The 20,870-nt window shown below is 44.5% G+C and overlaps 1 protein-coding gene across 1 annotated transcript in view; it reads right to left on the bottom strand.

Annotated features, from left to right (window-relative positions):
- Positions 1 to 20,870, bottom strand: part of slc2a9l2 (solute carrier family 2 member 9, like 2) — a 492,038-nt gene that overhangs the window by 323,772 nt on the left and 147,396 nt on the right. Inside the window, exon 6 of the mRNA XM_041191251.1 lies at positions 809 to 954. Coding sequence (XP_041047185.1) covers positions 809 to 954 — 146 coding nt within the window. The remainder of the gene's footprint in view (positions 1 to 808; positions 955 to 20,870) is intronic.

Below are 20,870 nucleotides of genomic sequence, written 5' to 3'. Positions count from 1 at the left end.
TTTTTTATTTTTTGTTTTGGATTTCCAGCATCCGCAGTTTTTTTTTTGTTTTTATGCTGATATTTCACTCCAGCGATTTGAACTCATCTAGTCTACTATTCAAGTGTGAAAAAGGACCCCCCCATTAGCAAGTATGCACTAACTGATCTCCTACAAGTTAATCAGGTGAACTGTAAACTATTCTTTTGGTTTAACACTTGTAGAAGTGCACTGCCTTCTTTAATTGTATCTTTCCTGAGTGTGTGGTGTGTGAATGACATAGATCAGGATTTTCTATGACCTTCCACAGGCCAGCCACAAGTCCATTGGCTTTTGGCAGGATCAGCAAATCCCAGCAGTTGGGCAGGGCTGGAAAATACTGGCCATAGTGTGTAAACTTTTTGGGATGACTATGAATAAATAATCTTCTTTATTTGTAAACACATGAAAGTCTGCTGCTGTCCCTTTAAATTAACCACACACTAAAGGTGGTTTAGAAACACACACATCTACTTTTCAAAAACAACCACACTGATTCCAGACCTTAAGGGAAGGGAATTGGGGCTTTCAGTTTATTTCTCCTCCCCTGTCCATAACAAGCACATTCCACATTCTCAATAAATACATTTATAGCATTTTTACACACAGCAACCAACAGAATTCTCCTCACATCACATGAATTCTTCAGTTGTCATTTTCCTAACATTATTAAAGCAAACAATTGGTGTGGGTATATAAATATAGACAGAGGGTGTAAAAGAATTGGTGTACATTGAAATTTCAAAAGAACTCACTGTAATGTTGTGATTGAGATATCAAGTTTACAAACCTTGCCGAGTATCTCTGGAAGCCCCAAGACCTGGCCAACAAAGACACCAACACAGATGAAAATAGATGTAACCTGCCCTAGGGATCCACGAATGTGCTTCTGTGAGATTTCACCCAAGTACATAGGAAGGGCACTGAGGGCAATGCCTGTAGAGAGAGCAGAACTTCAACATCAGATACCTAATATTCTGTGACATATCACTGCCAAACTATAAACAATATGCCTACAGTTAAACACAGCAGCAAGTAATATCTATGAAACAGTGTGCAGATTTGGATCTGTCTGATTGCCTACAATAAGACAACGTTTCATTGCTGGAGACAAAACCATGCAGAGAAAAAGCAACATCCTAAAACATTTTACCTCAGCAGAGTTCTTCATTATATCGTATTTACTCCACATTTATAAAATATTTGTCCTGCATTGTCTACAGTACATCTCAAATACTGTCCAATGCCTCACTAAGATATTAATTACAGAAAAGAAAGGTTAGAAATATAAGCAAGGATTTCCTTTTGCATGGAAAGAAATTGTATCCATGGTGGCTGATTTTCTAATGTGTCAATACACACAGCCCAGAAAGAGGCTATTCATCCAACTCATTCTTGGACTCGAACTCAAGTTCTGTCGAAGGGTCATGAGGACTCGAAACGTCAACTCTTTTCTTCTCTGCCGATGTTGCCAGACCTGCTGAGTTTTTCCAGGTAATTCTGTTTTTGTTTCTATTCATCCCAGCATGTTTATGGTCCAAACTCACCTTCCCCTAATCTTTATCATCAAACCTCATCAACATGTCCTTCCTTAACAAAAGCAAAATACTGCAGATGCTGGAAATCTGAGATAAAAACAGAAAATGCTAGAAAAACTCAGCAGGTCAGGCAGCATCTGTGCAGAGAGAAACAGAGTTAACGTTTCAGGTAGATGACCTTTCATCAAAACTGGGATAAGTTAGAAATGCAATAGTTTTGAAGCAGGTGAAATGCTGGATGGTGGAAGAGAATAAAAGGGAAAGTCTGTGATAAGGGAGAAGATAGAGGAGGTTAAATGACAAAAGAGTTGGTTGTACAGAGCCAAAAGGGGTAGTAATGGAACAAGTAAAGAAACAAAATAAGCTGGCTAGAAGAGGTGTGAATGGCAGAATAATTAACAACTGCCATCCAAAAGGAAAACAAGAGAAAAACAATAATAAGACTGAAAGATGCAAAGAAAAGGAAACAAAATGGGGCAGAGATTATGGTCTAAGATTGTTGAACTCAATGGCCCCGGACTGCCGTAAAGTGACAATCATTGTCGGATTGCCACCCTGCTCAAACTTTGCAATGCCCCGACAGTGCTCCTCATTTCTGGCTGGGTTTTTCGAGTACAGCTTTTGGCGATCTAGAGACTAGAAGATCTGGGCTGATGTTAAATCTGGTTGGCTGCAAAGTGACAATTAGAAATATGAGATGCTGTTCCTTGAGCTTACATTGAGCTTTAGTAGAACACTGCATGAGGTGAGGTCAGCATCTGAGCAAGGTGGAAAATTAAACTGACAGGCCACCAGAGGCTCAGGGCCATGCTTGCGGACTGAACAGAGGTGTTCCTCAAAGTGGTTACCCAATTTGCATTTGTCTCCCCAGTGTAGAGCAGACCACATTGTAGGCGGAATGCTAAATTGAAAAAATTACATGTAAATCACTGTTTCACCTGGAAAGAGTGTTTGGGGCCTTGGGCAGTAAGGAGAGAGGAGATAAAAGGGCATGGCATGGCTGCAGAGCAACCTCAGCTACACTTCCTCACACGCAGCTTCATGTAATGACTCCTTTCCATTCTCCCAGTTTCTCTGCCTCCGTTACATCTTCTCTGATGATGCAATCTTTCACATGAGCTTCTGATATGCCTTCCTTTATTTGCTCAACCAAGGACTCCCCCTGCCCCCACTGTGGTTGGCAAGGCTCTTGATCATGTCCAGCCCATTACCCAAATATCTGCTCTCACCCATTTCCCTCCCTCCCAGAACCATGATGGGGTTCCCCTTGTCCTCACCATCCATCCCACCAGCATCCATGTTCGGTAGATCATCCTCCGCCATTTACACCACCACCAGCGTGATGCCATCACCAAACTCATCTGCTCATCCACTCCATTTTCAGCATTCCAATGGGACTGTTTCCTCTGCAATGCTCAGGTTGGAGTCTCGTTCACCCCCAACACTTTGCCCCTTCCCACAGCACTATTCCATGCAATGCAGCAGCTCTTATATTCTTACAACCAAAGTGAATAACAATCTCCACTTTCCCATATTATACTCCATCTGCCATCATGTTGCCCACTCACTTGGTCTGTCTATATCTCTTTGTAGCCTCAGTGTCCTACTCACAGCTTATTTTTCCCCACAGCTTTGTAGCATTAACAAACATAGATACATTATTGTCAGTCTCTTCATCTAAGTCATTAATATACTGTAGATTCCAAATAGTTGAGGGCCCAACACTGATCCTTATGGTACTCCACAAGTTACAGCCTGCCAATTTAAAAGTGTCCCAATTATCCTTACTTTCTGCTTCCTGTCTATTAACCAATCCTCTATCCATACCAACCAACAGTCTCTCCTGAATCTGAACTGCTGATTAAGGTGTCAGAACAAGGTGGAAAGTACATCAGCTGCAGTTTTTCACTCACTAACATATTGATCCACTGACTTCTATTGGAAATCAGAAATGTGCACATGTCAGATCAGGATAACCTGATTTCACTTATGATGCCATTGGTAGCAAATAATCTGCCTGCACTCACTGTCCAGACTTTCACAAAACAACCAGCCCTTTCAGTATTGAAGGGCGCCCACAGGCTGTGGACCCATACAGTACTGCAGCAAGGAAACACATTTCTATTCTTCATTAAGTGAATAGAGATACTGTCCTGTCTGTCAACTATACATTCAAATATGATTAAGATCATCATGATCTGATTCAACTTCTGCTTACTCTCCTATCTCTGATTGTCACAGATCCAAAGTTTGTTCACTTTTGAAAGAGTAAGAAGCATTTTGTGTAATAATTATAGCAAGATTAAATATCAATCTTTGAACATAAATTCAAGACGATATTGGCAAATGGTTGTACATAGGACTGGGCAGTAGGTTTTAGCATGACTTGGCCATCTCTATGGAGTTTTCACATTATATTCACTGTAGTAAGCTCACACGGTCAAGTTGCCATTTTGTACTAACATTGGGCTACAAGTCATTTTGAATTCTGTACTTTATGATCACTCACATGTATTAATCAAGAACTACAGTATAATTAGTAACAAGCCAGAAACAGATGATCAAATAAGTAGTGAGCCTCAATATATACTTGCGAATAAATAATTAATCAAGTAGTTATTAAGGTTGCATAATATTCTCATGTTTAAAGTTTAAAATATTAATTTGTTGCTGTAAACTTTGTCCGTGTGAATGGAAAGCATTCAGATACCGAAGGGAATATGAGCCTCATTTGTCGTTGACCATCTGGGGTAGTTGCAAGAGAATGAATAAAGACTTATCCAAGTTCAGATAAAGAAAGATTATAAACCTTCTCATTGTTTTGCTCCATGGAAAATTAACCTAGTAACAACAAATGACCAATTGGCTCATTACAGCAGTCCTGATTTGAGATGAAGTAATGCTAATTCAAGGGTTAAAAGTGGGTTTTGGGAGCCATCTCACTTCTTGCAAATTCGACAATAGTCATGCAGGTAAACTCCCTGGGGCAGGGTTTTGGGAAATCACTGGCAGTTTAGCAACCCGAGGAAGATTCACACTTCTACCTGGCTTGATCACCCAACTGAAGTTGTGAAAGTCGTTCAGGTATTTGATAAGTGTACCCTTTACCTTTTAAAATTAACTTCTTTTCAAATTTACTATCCAAGTTCTGCTTTTGCTTTAGTTGGTTAAAGTCTTTTCAGAACCAAATCTGTTGAGTTACAGAGGGCAAGGCTAGATAACATAAATATCTGTAAAAGCTGATATGGTTATGTGTCTTATAGATTTTTTAAATAACAGTAACTCAATGGACGGAATCGTTCCAAGTTTGCACGAAGTGTGGTAGCGGGCGGGGAAAAGTCGTCTAATCCGCTGTCAATAATGGCGGGTTTTCACACCATATTGTCCCAATCCCCCCTCATTAATTATGCAGCCACAGGAAACATGGTGTCAAACTGATGAGCGGCCTCCGATTTTTCCACCATGCATTTGCCTCGCCACTTCCTCACGTAGCCACGCACAAACTTCTCAATGCTTGCAGCCCAGGACTGCTCCAGTGAAGACATGGCCCCAAAAGCTAAGAAGATTCCAGCCCATGATTCAATGACACATCCCCAGAGTGCCTTCTGGACACCATGGACTCCCGCCGTGATGTCCTCTACCCCTGCTCTGGCCACAGGAAGCCCATCAGTCTAACCACTCCAGCTTGGGATGCGGTCAGTGCCAATGCTGCACACAAGAGGTTGGCCATCCAGTGCAGAAAGAGGTTGAATGATCTCATCCATGCCACCAAGGTATGGCAACCATCTATAAAAACAAAAAACTGCAGATGCTGGAAATCCAAAACAAAAACAGAATTACCTGGAAAAACTCAGCAGGTCTGGCAGCATCAGCGGAGAAGAAAAGAGTTGACGTTTCGAGTCCTCATGACCCTTCGACAGAACTAAGTAGAAATATTTCTACTATTTCTACTTAGTTCTGTCGAAGGGTCATGAGGACTCGAAATGTCAACTCTTTTCTTATCCACCGATGCTGCCAGACCTGCTGAGTTTTTCCAGGTAATTCTGTTTTTGTTATGGCAACCATCTTATCACTCTAAACTCTCACACTCAAGCCTATCACACATTCATTGGCATCTCATTCACTGCCAGCTCAAGAGACATCACCACTCACTCTCTCACACACACACCCACATCACCATCTGGCATCATCTCCTCTGGTGACTGCCTCCTCAGCCCTCATCATCTTGAGGCTACTTGCACAGATCAACATGTGCCCCCACACACACACACCCTGGGACACACCACCTGCCACTACAGCCCTCGCCCTGCAGCCTCTTCCCTTTCATGAGGCCACTTCTTCCCCTTCACCCAGCAGCCAAAATCCAGCCCTGCACTATGGCTGGTCTTTAAGGTGGAGACCTATCCGTGAGCTCCCTAAAGGTGATGTGGTGCTGTCTGTGAAGTCTGGTGCTGATGACCGCGAGTGCTGCCCAAAGCATGGTAGGCAAACAAACTTTGAAGCCCCAAGCAAAGTGCAGCTCGCCAGTTGCACATTGCTTATATACAGTTTTGAAACATGCCAACATGCCCGGATGATCCAGTGTAAGGGGGATGATTTCGGCAAGCAGAGCTTATAATTGGTTGCAAATGTATTAAAATGATATTTCTGATGTGCAGCAGCACCATTGATGGGTGAAATGGACGATCGCAAACTGATTTCACAACAACATGAAATCAAGTTTTGGCCTTCATATGCCATATTTTCCCCCCATTCACCATGATGCCCAACACCAATGGAACTGGAAAATTCTGGCCAATGTGTTTGAAGCCAAGCCCATCTTTATTATTAATCAGTCACTAGTGAATTGTTTGTATAAATAATGTTGTTTAAATGGCTGTTGACTAAACACCAATTATTGGCTGCCCATATTCTTTTTTTTTAAATTTCCTCCCGTCCAACTCTTATTGTCTTCTTCTAAATCCTTGCCCAGAATTTGCCAATCCCATTGGTGGTGAGCATCATGGTGGGCATGAGGGAGAATTCGGCGGGAGGGGCAGTAATTCACAGCAGCATGAAATTACAGTGGGATCATCCAATCATGCCCTGGGCTGTGAATCCCAATGGAGGCTGGCGTGAACCCAGTTTGCATCCCGCTAATGGGATGCAAAGTAAGGCCCAGCCAGAATTGTCCCGCCATGTCCAACTTACTGTTACATTGGCGGGGAAACGCATCGGCCCAGAACACATCTGGAAAAGCATGATGTGCAGAAGCCAAGATCTACCGTTAGGGCCTTGCTCAGATTAAGGAGATGATGATGCTGGAGCCCTACAGCTACCAGATCCTGGAAGAAAATGTAAACCACATGCTGGGCGGATCCTCATGCACACAGCTCCACTGCGAAGCAGCTCACGTAGCAGCTTCGACTTCGCTGAGGGTTCGGACATTCGCGGACTTCGCCATGGGTGCGCACCGTCTTCCATGGTCTCCACTGATGCTTCAGGCCTGCTTCGAAACTTCACGGAGTTTGCCATGGGCTGGCACAGATGATCAGCAAAGGGAGGAGGGAGAGGAAGGTCTAGGTATGAGTGGGAGAGGAAGGTGTGCCGGGGGGAGGGGTGAGGTTGGGAGGGCCGGGGAGGCAAAGGTGTCAGTGGGGGGGGGGCGAGGTTGGGGGGTGCGCGGGGGCGAATGTGTCAGGGGGGTGAGTTTGTGGGGAGCCAAGATGTCAGTGGGTGAGGTTGGCAGGGGGCAGGAGGGTGTCTGGAGGGAGGAGGAAGTACGGGGGAGGAGAGCGTAACAAGTGGAAGAGCGAGTATGGGGAGGAGGGTGTAACGGGGAGAATGCTGCAAGTAGGGAGGTAAGTGTAAGGGGGAGGAAGATGTAAGGGATAGAATTCGGGGGGAAGGATTCTGGAGGAAGAAGGGAGTTCAGAGGCGGGAAGGTGTCTGGGATTAGGAGGGAGTTTGGAGGGGGAAGGGAAGGGGGGTAGGAAGGGGTAAGGGTGGAGGAATGAGTATGAGGAGAGGAAGGAGTAAGGGAGGGGTTGGAATGTTGGAATTGAGAGGGAGGGGTCTGTGGAGCCAATGACTGCTCCTGGGGAGCGAAATCAAGGTGGGCGTGGTAGGAGGGGATGGTGAGTCTGAGAGGGGGCAGAGGGAGCTGGTCAGGTGGGACGGTGCATCTGTATTAGTAGAAGGGGCGGTGATTGTGGTTGGTGGGGACACGATAACAAACACAATCCCTGAAGAAGGGAGGGAGGAGGTCAGGGAGGTCAATGTGGATGAGGGTGGGATTTTCACAAAGGTAAGGAACGTTCAACTGGACGTTCATAAAGGAGAAGAGTTCGTTACCTGTAGGGTAATGGTGGGGAGATCAAAGATGATGCCGGGGGTTGACTGTGATGGGGGATAGGACATATGTGACTGCAGGAGGGTAAAGGAAGGGGCAGCTTCTGAGAAACTTGACCACGACCATGTTTCTCAAATTGAAAGTGAGCAGATCCTCTTGTTGGGTGGGAACAGGTGCAGCATGGGAGTGTGATCAGTGGGTGGGCGGAGATGCAGCTCAGATGGAAAACTGAAAGAGAACCCCAGCAGGCAGCATTGAAAATACTCAGGACAGCGAGACTGGTAAGTCTGTTGGACCTCCTGCAGCCAGAACAGGGGTAGAGGATGTAGCAGCATGCCACTGCGTCCAGCAAGCACCCCAGAGAGGTATCACTAAATTTGAGGGTTGCATTCACCTTTGCTTTCTGTCACCTGTCACCTGGAGCAGTCCTGGTCTGTAGGTATGAAGTAGGCAGCACTCTGATAAGCTTTACATAAGGCACCTGGAACGAGGAAGTGCTGAAGTCACGGCATGGCTGGCAAATTCGAGCTCACCTGCCAGCGATCCGGCATATTTTCCATGAATGCATTATTAATGAGATGGGACGCGCTGGAAATGGGGGATAAGGTGTGAAAATCCAGCATTGCGGCTGGCAGATAAATTGTCCTTTTCCCACCTGCTACCGCACTTAGTGCAAATCTGGGATGATTCCGCCCCTAGTTCTGAAGGATTGTGGTTCCATGGGCAGCAACAACTAAGGAAAGGGAGTAGGCCATTCCGCTCTTCAAGGCTATTCTATCATTCAGAGGTAGGAATGCAACCCACTGCACATCAAGATCTCCTACATAATCATAGTATCTGTTAAAATGAAAGAAAGGAAAACCTGCATTTATATAGTACCGTCCACAACTTCAGGACATTCAAAACATTTTACAGTGAATTTGCATGTAGTCACTGCTGTAATGAAGGAAATATCACAGCCAATTTGCACACAGCAAGCTTTTCACAAATCAGGTAAGCTGTGATGTTGGTTGAAGGATAAATATTGGCCAGAGTACCAGGGAAAGCTCCCACGCTCTTCTTCGAAAAGAACACTGTGATCTTTTACATTCACACGAGAGAGCAGATGGAGCCTTGGTTTAATGTCACATTCTAAAACTGGCCCCTCTGACAGTACAGCATTCCCTCAGTACTGCCTCTCCTGCAGTGCAGCACTCCCTCAGCACCACATTGGAATGGCAGCGCGGGTTTTGTGCTCTACTCCCTGCTCTAGGGTTTCAACCCATAAACTTCTGGATCAGAGACAAAAGTGTTAGCTCTGAGCCAAGGCACCTGGATATATGGTAAGGTTCATAACTCAGACTTTTCAGAGTCCTTCCTGGAATATTCCCTTAGAAATGTTCTTCAAACCTTTGTGGTGTTGGCTGCCTTGTGAATGTCCCTATCTTATCAGCCAGCTCCTTGTCATAACACAAAATAACTTGAAGGCCCATGTTAGTACTGGTAACATATTTGATGAGAAGCAGTAGAAACCTGTATCCATTCCTACAGTCATTATTTACAGCAGGCTCCGATCATTCATCTGGCTTCTTGGAATCCTTCCCATTCTAAATCTGTTTACCAGAGAAGAGTCAGCAAATGGAAAAATATGTCTAGTTCTGCCTGACCTGCAACTTATTTCACCCTGATTCAGTTTTCTATTAGATGTCTTAAAAAATAGAATCTTTTTAATGAATATAATAAGAATAATATGGAATTGCTTTAAGCGTTCAGCGTCTCCAGTTTGCTCACCTCTTTGAGGAGATTTCCCTGGGTCTGTGCCCTGGATGCACGGATTGTTATTGGACAGTGAATGCCAGATGATTATGTGGGTCAGAATGCTTGCCTGTGGAGGAGTCCCTCTGAATTTCCTCACATCACTCTGTCGATCAGTGCGCCCAGACTCAGCCCCAGGAGAAACCACCACTCCCTGTGGCAGCACTCAGCATCCTGTGGGGAAAACTCATCCCAGAATGATGGGTGAGATCCCAGCAGTAGCAGTCTGATTGCTGAGAAAAGAAGAAGGAAGCTTAGCAGTGAACCTTAGCTCACTGTCAATCAGCAAGGCTCCTGCTGGATGGACAGTCAGCCTACTGGAAAAACCGGAACAGATAATTGATGTGAATTGAACCAGAAAGCTGGGGCCTTGTGTCTCCAGACATTTATTCTCTGTCAATTTCTAATGGTACCAGTCATGAAATAATGAAGACTGCTCATATTTAAAATTTCAAAAAGAAATTTGAATTGCTAAGTTGGCAGGTGCAGCAATAATCTAAAGGGAAGCAGAGGGCTGCCAGCCAGGCTGTTCTAATAGGGTCAGAATTAAGGTCCATAACAAAAGCATTTTTGCGACTTGCTGCGCAAATACATTTTATTTGTAATTTTTGTTGTTTATGCCCAATACTATTCAAAATAACTTAAAAAGTTAATGTTTGCTGTCCCATTTAGCCTGAAAACATCAATACTAAGCAAATTAATTGTAATATTTGTGGAAATCTGAAAGCAACAAGGTGATATTGGGAGTTAACGTAACTATACTGTAACCTTTAGGACCTGAAGTTGATTCCATTCCAGAGTAATGGATTAAAGGCCTCTTCCCAGAACTACAAAAGTCCTACTTTAAATAAGATTGAGCAGTCTGAACTTAGTTTGCAAAGTAAAATGACCCAGAGTACAATTATAAGCAAACAGGTACTAAATTGACTAATGTTCCTAGAGAGGGTGCATAACTGTCTGCTGTAAACAATGGAATTGTCACAATTTTATCGCAGGAAACTCTTTTCTGAAGCTGGAGTTACTTGCCTTGTTGAGGCAATGAGGTATAATGACTTTTCAGGTAACGCTTGCTTCCTTGGGGGACTCTAAAAATCCAAGATTCCTCATCCCCACACCATTGGTACAGCCAAGTGGGAATCCGAATAAACCACTAACCTCCAATTCCTGACCATGCTGGGGCATCCAGGGGTCACCTCATTGCAATATTTTAGGTGGGTACCTGCACTAGTATGCACATGTCAGGGTTCTACCATCTTTATCTCTGGCAAAGTAAAATTATTTAGTTGAACCTATTGTAGTTGTTATAGAGTTGATCTTCAGATAACTTTTCTTAGTGGAAACATTCAACTTTGTTTACAAGACAGCAGCAGCAACTACACATGTGCACCAAACTACCTAAAGAAGAACTCTCTTGTAGAGGTTCCCTCGTGCTATTAACACATTGGTTTACACAGATCATGTGATCTTACAACACAGGATTATTCTTAAAGCTACAGCCCTATATTTCCCAAAATTATAATTACTACATTCCTCTCCCTTTAACTTTGCTGTACATTTTGTATTTACAATATTACAATATTTACACAGATCATGAAATTACAAGTTCAGTCTTTCAGGTGGTTTCCTAATCGTCGCAGCTCCATGACTTCAGATTCTTTTGTAGGAAGCACATTCTCTGGAACCGCATTAACATTAGGTACCTCATTAGGCACAGGCAGTTCAGTGTCTTCCACTCCAACAGAGATATCGGGCATGTCTGTCCTTAGTTGAGCTACTTCAACAAGAACCACTGGTTCAGCAATGGTTAGAGGTAGAACATCATTTTGTTGGGGTATCTCCCTTTTTCTTAAATGATCCACATGTTTATGGGTGATCCAATCCTCTACTTCCACATGGTATGACAATGTCCGGTCACAGAACTCACTTTACCAGGTAACCACTTCTGTGCTCCACCGAAATTCCTAACATATACTGATTCTCCAACAGCAAATTGTCGCTCACGACATGAGTCACTTTCTGGTTCCCTTGACTTTTTTCCACCTTCCCCTCCAAATTGGGAAGTATCAGGCTTAGTCTTGTCCCAAGACGGCGCCTCATCAGTAATTCTGCAGGTATTACTCCTGTCATAATGTGTTCTGGCTTGTTCTGTAGTGAAATAGAAAATGAGCAAGTCTGGTCTCCAATGAATCATCTGTTAATTTTTTCATTCCCGCCTTAAAAGTTTGTATTGTCCTTTCCGCCAGTCTGTTTGATGACGGATGGTACGGTGCTGACTTCACGTGGTTGATACCGTTGACACTGATAAATTATTGGAACTCAGTGCTCTTAAATGGAGTACCATTATCTGAGACAATTACCTCTGGTAATCCATGGGTGGCAAAGCTCTGGTATAGTTTTTCTACAGTAGCACCTGACACTGGTGACTCATAAACATCTAACTACTTGGAAAGACCATCTATAATCAGGAAAAACATGGTTCCAAGGAAAGGTACCAACATAATCCATGTGCAATTTCACCCAGGGTCTACCAGGCCTCTCCCATGGGTGTAATAGAGCTGCCACTGGCAACTCTTGCAGCTGTTGACATTGTACACAGTGTTTCACCACATTAAACGTATTGCTGCTTTAAGGGCAGTCAACATTTTCTCACTGGGGCTGTCTCTGCAGCTGTCGGCTTTTCAGTGCTGTTTTTGTGTTTGTTGTGCTTTTTGAGTTTTGGCAGGATCCCCCCCCCCCCCCCGATCATGGATCTTCTCTTTTAATTTTGTAAACTTTGTTCCTGTCCGGGAAAAAACACAGCAGCGATTTCTTCTCCCTTTTCTGGGTGATTTTGCGGGGTTTTTTTCTTTTTTTTAACTCCACAGGTTCTTTTGATGTTGGACATCTCAAACTTCAGGAGACCCAGTGGCCTTGTAGTCTAATCGAGGCTGTTTCTTTTTTTTGTTTATATTTAAAACTGCAGTGCCGCTTTCTGCACAGATTGCCCCTTTTTTATTTTAACTTGCAAGCTGTGTGCCAGCTTCTCTAACCTCCTGAGCCTAAGGGGCTGCCACCTATTTCATAAGGAAAGTAAAGATTCTCTTTTTTTAATGTTTTGGTCATTCGTCTTGTCACTCAGGCATTTTGCAATTTTGGCATTTTTTTAAATGTCAGGAGCGCTCCAGGAGATTTCGCAGTCATTTGGATCGGGGCCCATTTTTTTTCTTTAACTTAAAGTGACAGCATACCTAGTGAGTATATTTTCCTTTCTTTTTAATTATCTTAGATCCTCATAATTGCTGGGAAAAGTACAGCACCTAATCTGATTTATCTTCATTGCCAGTTTGTTATAGAGTTGATCTTCAGACAACTTTTCTTAATGAAAACATTTAACTTTGTTTACCATTCTGCAGCAGCAACTACACAATTGCCTCAAACTCCATAACTAAAGAAGAACTCTCTTGTAGAGATTCCCCCACACTGTTAATGCATTGGTTTACATAGATCATGTGATCTTACAACACAGGATTATTCTTAACGCCACAGTCCTACATTTCCCGAAACTATAATTACTACAGTAGTCTTAATCCTCGACTAGGAAAAATTTTAAATCATTTTAAGAGCTTAGTCAGCTACCTTAGCTTACAGACTTGGTCTTAAAATAAAATGTCCTCCCTCCCAGAAGTATTTAGACTAAACAAAGATATCTCACAATAAAATATACTTACCAGGTATATTACAGCAGAATAACTCTTCTGAGTTAACCTCTTTCAGCACATAGAATTCTCTATTGAAGAATTCTAAAGAAATTAGGGTCCTGCCGTTTACAAAGTGAGTCTATATTTTTTTTATAATGGTTACTTAATAATATTTTATTATAAGCTTAAGACTTATATTATTTTATGGCAATGGTTGCAATATTACAACATGCAAGTTGAGTAAAATAAGTTCAATATAAATGCAAAATAAATCCAACTAGAGGTAAATGAAAGATACAAATCCACCTAAAATAGATGTAGAATATTCAAACAAATAAAAAACTAAGTTTATGCTCTCAATCAAAATATAAAGTATAGTTTCTGTCTTTGTCTCAACTAAGAGGAGATAAGACCTCAATTCTTTTTAGCTGTTTAAGTCAGATTAAGATATTTAACCAAGAGTCTAATTTAAATAAACTCTTTGCTTTTAGAATAACATAACCATTGTCTATCTTACTCCTAAGAGTTCTATATTTGCAAATTCTTGTAGGATCAAATAATGTGTTTTTCTGACTGCAGGTGTTCTCCAGTTCTCCAGCTAGTTGTAAAAAGTCTCAATGTCCTGTCTGATAAAAGCCTCCTAAAGGCCTTTGCGTCTGTGTATAATATTGTCTCTTTCTGCTCTTGGCACCAGACACCAGGGTGGGACGAGGGGAGGGAACATAATGGTGAGAAGGCCAAAAATCAGTCTTACACTCCCAGGAAACCAGTTTGTATCTGACAACTTGAACTTTGAGGGGAACTCAGAGGTGAGCACACACAACCTTGCACAGTGCTTGCGAACGTTGCCCACAGGACATCAAAGAAGAGGAGCTGTGCTTTCATGGGGGGCACAGGCAAGTCACTTCTTCCCGGCTGGCTTTCAGTGCATCAGGCCGGGGGTGGAGTGGGGGGAGGTAAGGCAGCACAGACTGAAAGAAATACTCAAGCACATGCCAGGGGAGGGATGGGGGTCAGGGGGTGGTGAAGGAAGTGGCCCTGAACTTAGAAAAGCTTGTCAAAAGTGAGCATTCTTCTGCAGCTGAGACCGTTCAGCTGCAGCTCCATTGACATGCTTGGAGTCAGGCCTCTGAAGCATTTTAGGCCACTCAAGCAACACAAAAGCGTGCAAGTGCCACCAAATGTTCCAGAATTTTTCACCCCATGGATGCAGACTGCAAATTAATGTGTGTTTTAATGCAGAGCAATTGGTTGACTGAGCAAGTTGTACAATCCCCTTGCGAAAGGTGGCCATGGTGCAGTCACTGGTGGAGGTGCTCGCAGCCCCTTGCAATGTCTTTATTAAGGTTTGAACCAGTACGTATTATGGTTCACGCTAACAACGCAGCCTTGCAGTGCGGGTTAGGAGGATGCCTGTTCCTGAATTGAGAGCATAGCATGCAGTCCAGTGAGCAAAGCTGTCATCAGTGTGACTAGCATTAAACACTGGCCATCCAAGTTGTGGCCAGCGCTCTCCTAAATGCATGAAGGAGCCTTCAGACTTAACCAAGAGAAGTTATTAGCACACCTATGCTAACCCATGCGTTTCTATCTTTGATCCTGCAGGAAGATAACAGGAGAATCATGGAGCCTGGTGATTTAGCGGTATGCCTCATTGGCTTACAGGGAGCAGAGAAGAAGAAGAGAGCGGCGGAAGTGCCTGGCTTGGCAAAGGGAGGGGCACCTTCCTCAAGAGGAAGGGGCGGCAGGGCCTGCTGCGCACGCAGCTGAAGATTCCCAGTGGGCCATCACTTGTAGGTGCCTCGCTAGACCCAGGGTCTACAGATGGCGCTTGTCATCCTCCTCAGATAACTGAGAACAAGTGCTGCTGAAGACTGCACATGTCTAGGGAACTGCTCAGTCACATCTGCCACTTGCAGGACATGGAGGGCATTCACTGCCAGCGGCCATGAAAGTGACCACAGCAATCAATTTTTCGCCTTCTGGCTCCTTCCGGGGCTCCACAGGTGACCTGTGCATCATCTCACAAGCCTTCACCCATAAATGCATCCATGAGGTCACAGATACCATTTTCGCAAAGGCACAGAATTTTGTGCCTTTCACCGGGGATCAGGAAAGCCAAGAAGCAGGAGCGCTGCAATTTATGCAAATCAAAGGTTTCCCACAGGTGCAGGGTACCATCGACTGCACTCACAGGTGCTCAAATCTCCATGGCAACAAGCAGTCAACTACATTAACCGCAAGGGCTTCACTCGTTGAATGTTCAGCTGGTGGGCGACCACCACAAGTGCATCCTGCAGGTCTGCGCACGATTCCCAGGGATTGTCCATGACTCCTACATCCTTAGCAGGCCTCAGATCCCTGACATCTACCAGGATTCACAGAGGCTGCAGGGTTGGCTCCTTAGGGATAAGGGCTACCCACAGAGGATGTGGCTGATGACGCCTGTGTGGCGGCCTCAGACTGTAGCAGAGTGACGGTATAACGAGACTCATGCCACGACTTGGACTCTGATGGCGCAAACGATAGGCATTTTGAAAATGAAGTTCTGGTGCCTCGACAGGTCCGGAGTAACACTGCAATACAGTCCCCAGAGAATGTCACACATCACCGTCACTTGCTGCACATGCCACAACCTGCCAATGCATCGGGGGCGGGGGGACCTGGCTGAGCGGGAGATGGAAGAGCTTCATATACCCTCCGATGAGGAGGATGTGGAAGGGGATTGATGATGATGAGGTCCTTGAAGGCGAGGATGCTGGCAATGAGGCCATTGCACTGTCTCCAGATAAGGCAGGTGCGCTTGGGAGGCCCTCATAGCCGCAAGATTCGTGGAGGATGATAACGAGATGCAGTGAGGACAGTCCTGACATGCTCACCTTGTATCTGTGATGTTTGATTCCTGTGTGGCTGATGGCAGCACACATACCCTCAGTGCTCAGGCTCATGTCATGGAGATGCAACTGAGGCTCTAATAGCTGCTAGATTCCAGGAGGATGATGATGACATACAGTGAGGACACTCCATAGATCTTCACATTGCGTCTGTGAATGTCTGACTCCTGTCTGGCTAAGAGCAGCTCACTTGCTCTCTGTGATCAGGGTCATATCATAGAGACGCAGCTGTGAACTTTTAATGCACCTGATCCTTTGTCAGCCTTCAGCACCTGACCCCTTTAGGAGCACAGCATTACCGGTTACAGATGCTGAATAGATGGGGGCCAGCCCCACTTTAAAGGTGCTGAGGGCACACAGAGAGAATGATGGAACTCTATGACACCTGCCCTCAACATTCTGGCAGCAAAGGCATGCACCATCGAGATGTAGGCATCAGTAATGTGATCAGTGAGTGTGAAGCTGGGCCATCACTTTGGTCTGAAGGTTACACGCTGCACAGGGCCCTGGATTGAGACACCTGCCTTTATCTTGTGCAGGAACCAAGGTTTCACATCTGACTGACATGAACACTGCTCATCATAACAATGAGCCATAGACAAGGAGACATTCTTGAGAGCATATTTACAATAGTGATCATTAAGTACAAGTGATTAACTCCCATGTCCAGGCTGTGCAAGTACATTATTAATTAAAGCTTGGCCTAAATAGCCAAGTGGTTACGGTAATGGGTTTATAACCCCAAGATCAAGAGTTCAAATCTCACAATGGCAAACTATGAAACAATGTAACTTCATCTGAAACAGATGGAAATGGGTTTGTACTCGAAAGAATTACATTATTAACTTTTGGCTTGGCCTAAATAGCCAAGTGGTTATGGTACTGGGTTTGTAACCCCAAGATCTAGAGTTCAAATCTCACAATGGCAAACTATGAAACAATGTAACTTCATCTGAAACAGATGGAAACAGGTTTACTCAAAAGAGTATCAAGAGTTCAAATCTCACGATGGCAAACTATGAAACAATGTAACTTCATCTGAATAGGAACAGATGGAAACATGTTTGTACTCGAAAGAGTTACAAGCCAGACTGAGCTTGGCCTAAATAGCCAAGTGGTTATGGTACTGGGTTTGTAACCCCAAGATCAAGAGTTCAATTTTCACAATGGCAAACTATGAAACAATGTAACTTCATCTGAATCAGAACAGATGGAAACGGGTTTGTACTCAAAAGAGTTACATTATTGGTTCCTTTAAACTTTGTCCTTGGTTTTACAGCTGACCTGAATTAGGGGCTGTGCCTGATTTATCTCAATTTTGTTGATTTGGTTTTCATTTAAAAGATTATCAAGAGTTCAAATCTCACAATGGCAAACTATGAAACAATGTAACTTCATCTGAAACAGATGGAAATGGGTTTGTACTCGAAAAAGTTACAAGCCAGACTGTACCTCTTAAAGGTGAGGTGCATTCTGACTGCAGCATTAAAGGAAACTGCGTGAGGGAGAATGAAAAGTCAAGAGGAACTACAGAAATGGCACAATTGGACAGAGTGTGCACCCCAATGTTCGTGGATGCTGCACTGGAGACTCTGGTACAGGAGAACAGGAAGAGAGAAGCCCTCTTCCCTAGGTGTTCCAGGAGACCCTCCAGGCTGAGAAGGCAATGGGAACAGGACACATGCCTTTTTTGCGGTCTTGTGGAGTCCGTGGACCATGCATATATAGGGTGTGGTAGGCTGCACTCCCTTTTTAGTTATTTGAAAAACCTTTTATTGATGTTTTGTTTGCACTTCAGCCCCACGCTTCTGATCTATGAGCACCCGGTGCGGAAGGGGGTCGGGAAGGAGGAGGACCTACTCGTGAACCTGCTCCTGGGCCTGGCCAGGTTGGCCATTAACAGGTCCAGGCAGCGGGCGATCGACGGGGGAGTCCCGCCCGATTGTTTGTCCCTCTTCCACGGCTACGTTCGCGGCCGGATGTCCCTGGAGAGGGAGCACACGGTGTCTGCTGGCACTCTCGAGGCCTTCCATGCCCGGTAGGCACCGCGGGGACTGGGGTGATTTGTTGACCCCTTTAATCACATGTTGATTTAAAGTTTGTAAGTTTCCTTTAAACTTTGTTCTTGGTTTTACAGCTGACCTGAATTAGGGGCTGTGCCTGATTTATCCCAATTTTGTTAATTTGGTTTTATTGGTTTTAACTCAAAAGAGTTACATTATTAACTTTCGGCTTGGCCTAAATAGCCAAGTGGTTACGGTAATGGGTTTGTAACCCCAAGATCAAGAGTTCAAATCTCACAATGGCAAACTATGAAACAATGTAACTTCATCTGACTAGGAGCAGATGGAAACATGTTTGTACTCGAAAGAGTTGCATTATTAACTTTCGGCTTGGCCTAAATAGCCAAGTGGTTATGGTACTGGGTTTATAACCCCAAGATTGAGAGTTCAAATCTCACAATGGTAAACTATGAAACAATGTAACATCATCTGAAACAGATGGAAACGTGTTTGTACTCGAACGAGTTACATTATTAATTTTCGGCTTGGCCTAAATAGTCAAGTGGTTATGGTACTGGGTTTGTAACCCCAAGATCAAGAGTTCAAAATCTCACGATGGCAAACTATGAAACAATGTAACTTCATCTGAATAGGAACAGATGGAAACATGTTTGTACTCGAAAGAGTTACAAGCCAGACTGAGCTTGGCCTAAATAGCCAAGTGGTTATGGTACTGGGTTTGTAACCCCAAGATCAAGAGTTCAATTTTCACAATGGCAAACTATGAAACAATGTAACTTCATCTGAATCAGAACAGATGGAAATGGGTTTGTACTCAAAAGAGTTACATTATTGGTTCCTTTAAACTTTGTCCTTGGTTTTACAGCTGACCTGAATTAGGGGCTGTGCCTGATTTATCTCAATTTTGTTGATTTGGTTTTCATTTAAAAGATTATCAAGAGTTCAAATCTCACAATGGCAAACTATGAAACAATGTAACTTCATCTGAAACAGATGGAAACGGGTTTGTACTCGAAACAGTTACTTATTAACTTTCAGCTTGGCTGAAATAGCCAAGTGGTTATGGTACTGGGTTTGTAACCCCAAAATCAAGAGTTCAAGTATCACAACTGCAAACTGTTAAACAATGTAACTTCATCTGAATAGGAACAGATGGAAACCTGTTTGTACTCGAAAGAGTTACAAGGACACCCAGGTCCTTTTCCAAGGTCGAGTTCTGGTCATAAACCAGCTGATCGCCACCATGTTGTGGTATCGACTGGTCACTTTGACCCCTCCCCCGGACTTTGTCACAAGAATCCAGAAATTTTTAGTCGACTTCTTCTGGGACAAAAGATTGCACTGGGTCGCTGCTGAGGTTCTGAGTCTCCCGCTTAGGGAGGGTGGTCAGGTGCTAGTGTGCCTACGCACACAGGTGGCGACTTTCCACCTTCAGACCCTGCAGCGATACCTCTATGTCGAGCCTCCTCCTAGATGGTGTTTCCTGACGACGTGTTTCTTCCGTCAGGTGCATGGCCTGAATTATGACGTGCAGCTCCTGTTTACAGAACAGAGGGGCCTTGGTGGCTTCTTGCAGGCGTTGCCCGTCTTTTACCAGGACCTGATCAATGTCTGGAATATGGTCACCTCGCGACGCAGCTCTCCCCCATCAGGAGTAGCGGCTATCGTCAGAGAGCCGCTGCTCAGGAATCCGCCCCACCATCCCTTTCAGTGGTTGGCGGAGACGAGGGCTGTGGCAGCAGGGGTGACTAGGATCAGGGACGTGCTGGGTAGCGGAGGACTGGGCTGGATGCTCCCGCAGGAGTTGGCGCGTCGCGCGTCTGTGAGTGTCCAGGTCGCAGCCGATGCCATCCAAGACCTGAGAACGGTCGTGCTCGGACCCGATGTAATTTTAGGTCTTGAGGTGGCCCAGGTGCGCGGTCTTCCGTCTGAGCGTTCCCCTGTTCGAATGGAATTCCACATTGGCCCCAAGCCCCGAACCCTCCCTTGGGTGCTGGTGGAAGAGTCAGTTACCAGGGGACATAGATTAAAGGTGAGAGGAGAAAACTATAGAGGAGATGTCCGGGGCAAGTATTTTACACAGAGGGTAGTGAGTGTCTGGAATTCGCTGCCACAGGAGGTGGTGGAAGCAGGTACGATAGTGGTGTTTAAGAGGCAGCTTGACAAATACATGAATAGGATGGGAATAGAGGGATACGGATGCCAGAAGTGCAAAATGTTTTAGTTGACGGGCAATATGATCGGCGCAGGGTTGGAGGGCCGAAGGGCCTGTTCCTGTGCTGTACATTTCTTTGTTCTTTGTTCTATGACCAAGTCCAGAGGTTCCTCATCTGACTCTGACTCAGCGGTTTTCTGGCCTCTCGCATTCCTCCAAGGGCCAGAAACCCGGAAGTCCCTGCTCCTGCATGCTGTGGATCAGAAAGTGCAATGTGCTCACCAGATTGTGTCCCTCGGGCACAGAATTAGGTCCCTCTGAGGTGTGTCTCTGCGCTGGTGGAGGGTGTGGGTAAGCGCTGTGGTGGGTTTTCAGTTAGGGTGTCATCAGGTTCTTCTTCTGAGGTGTCTTCATGGCTTGAGTCAAGGACCTGACTTGT

The sequence above is a fragment of the Carcharodon carcharias genome, chromosome 1 (assembly GCF_017639515.1).
Source record: "Carcharodon carcharias isolate sCarCar2 chromosome 1, sCarCar2.pri, whole genome shotgun sequence".
Classification (NCBI taxonomy): domain Eukaryota; kingdom Metazoa; phylum Chordata; class Chondrichthyes; order Lamniformes; family Lamnidae; genus Carcharodon; species Carcharodon carcharias.
Note: the sequence above shows the minus strand (reverse complement) of the source record. Positions and strands in the feature narration are given on the sequence as shown.